The following is a 2,203-nucleotide window of genomic DNA, read 5'->3' on the forward strand; positions in this document are numbered from 1 at the left end:
GGGGGTTGTCACATGCTTTGTGGGAGTTTGGTATCAACCTTTTACCAAAATTTGACATGATTAATGTCGGCAAAGGAATCCATTATCCAAGTTGGGTAGCAACGATCCGGATCTGTTCTCCTGGGTGATCCGGGCCGTTAGATGCTGGAAGATCGGGATCTGATCTGCCAGCATAGACTGAACCCCATCATCGGTCGAATGATTTGCAAACATGATAAATAGGACCTCAATGGTCTCTCATCTGTGTTTTTATGAGCAGATATATATTTTAGCCATTTTCATACATATTCGATCCCTTTCTCTGCAATCTGTATTACAAGTTGCATACGAAAATGGGTGAAAAGAAGCTCAAGATTGTGATGTACCCTTGGCTGGCCATGGGGCATCTCACCACATTTCTCCACGTTTCCAACAAACTAGCGGAAAGAGGCCACGAAATCTTCTTAATCCTCCCCAAAAGAACACAGTCCAAATTACACCAATTCAATCTCCACCCCAATCTCATAAGCTTCATACCCATCACAATCCCACACGTCGAAGGGCTTCCCGAGGGAGCCGAGACCACCGCGGACGTCCCTTTTCCGTTGGGTTCACTTCTCAGGCACGCGATGGATCTCACGGAACCCACCATCGAGTCTTTTCTCAGAGATATCAAGCCCGAGTTGGTGTTCTTCGATTTCACTCATTGGTTACCTGCTCTGGCGAGGGGATTGGGCATCAAGTCCATTCATTATTGCATCATAAGCCCTGCTTCCATCGGGTACCTGATTCGTAACGAGTCGAACGCTGAGGTTTTCTTGGGACCTCCTGCCGGTTTCCCTCCGTCAGCGATCAAGCTTTACGCTCACGAAGTGAAGTCACTGAAACGAATCAACACTTGGAAAGAGCATGCAATTAGTGACATGACCTTCGTGCAGAGGATGATCATGTCGAACGAGGAATGTGATGCATTTGGATTCAAGTCATGCAAAGAAATGGAAGGGCCGTACTGTGATTTTCTTGAGAAAAAGTACAAGAAACCCGTTTTCCTAGCAGGCCCCGTGTTGCCGGAGCCACCAACGGTGAATCTAGACGAGACATGGAAGAAATGGCTGGATCAATTCAAGCCCAAGTCAGTGATCTTCTGCGCATTCGGCAGCGAAGCCCGGCTGAAAAAGGAACAGTTCCAAGAACTGGTCTTGGGTTTAGAACTCACGGGTTTCCCATTTCTTGCTGCATTGAAACCACCCGCAGAGTCCAACACCGTAGAAGAAGCACTGCCGGAAGGCTTCGAGCTAAGAACGGAAAAGAGAGGCGTGGTGCATGGAGGTTGGGTACAACAGCAGCTGATTCTAGCACACCCTTCCGTGGGATGCTTCGTGACCCATTGCGGGTCGGGTTCGTTATCGGAGGCGATGGTGAACGAATGCCAGTTGGTGCTGATGCCCCATGTGGGCGACCAAGTGATCAATGCAAGATTCATGGGTGGAGATTTGAGGGTTGGGGTGGAGGTTAAGAAAGGGGAGGAAGATGGGATGTTCACCAAAGATGGTGTGATGAAGAGCATAAAATTGGTTATGGAGGAAGAGAGTGAGATTGGGAAAGAAATAAGGGGGAATCATGGAAAGTGGAGGGATTTCTTGTTGACAAAAGGGCTCGAGAGTTCTTACATGGATGATTTTGTTGGCAACATGCGAAGCCTTTTGGAGTGAGACTTGAAATAAATAAATAAATTGATCGTGTGTGTGTGATTTGATATTCAAGGTTTGATAAAAGTTTTGGTCATGTTGTGTCATTTCAAATGCACCTTCATTTTCTGTGGTTTCTCGATTGCATCGACTTTTAAGCTCTGCATTTTTTTTGGAGTACAAGTAAATTGCCTGCATAACTATGAGACTTGAGCATGAACTCGAAACGTGTAAATAAATAAATCAGCCTAAATAAATTAAAAAACTAACCCGCAGTCAATAGGAATCAAACCTGGTTTCAGGCCTCAATCTTGACCACTAGACCAAGACCTCATTGACTTAAGCTCGTAAACGTAACAATCGGTTTCAATCTTTATATACATCTTTATGAAAAATGATTTCGTATTATGAAAAATGTTTTTTTTAAATTTTTTTTTTCCAAGGATAAAAAATTAATTGAAGAATAACTTAGAGAGATTTTTTTTATGTTTTTAAAATAAAGATGATGTTATATGTACATATATTTATATAAAGTC

The 2,203-nt window shown here is 43.7% G+C and overlaps 1 protein-coding gene across 1 annotated transcript; it reads left to right on the forward strand.

The window, feature by feature from the left end:
• The first annotated feature begins 204 nt into the window (after nucleotides 1-204).
• LOC140892809 (cyanidin 3-O-galactoside 2''-O-xylosyltransferase FGGT1-like) lies at nucleotides 205-1,803 on the forward strand. The gene has a single exon (XM_073301811.1). It carries the CDS (start codon nucleotides 333-335, stop codon nucleotides 1,689-1,691), a length of 1,359 nt encoding a protein of 452 aa, XP_073157912.1. The 5' UTR covers nucleotides 205-332; the 3' UTR covers nucleotides 1,692-1,803.
• The last annotated feature ends 400 nt before the right edge of the window (nucleotides 1,804-2,203 follow it).

This window comes from Henckelia pumila, chromosome 3 (genome assembly GCF_033568475.1).
Source record: "Henckelia pumila isolate YLH828 chromosome 3, ASM3356847v2, whole genome shotgun sequence".
Classification (NCBI taxonomy): domain Eukaryota; kingdom Viridiplantae; phylum Streptophyta; class Magnoliopsida; order Lamiales; family Gesneriaceae; genus Henckelia; species Henckelia pumila.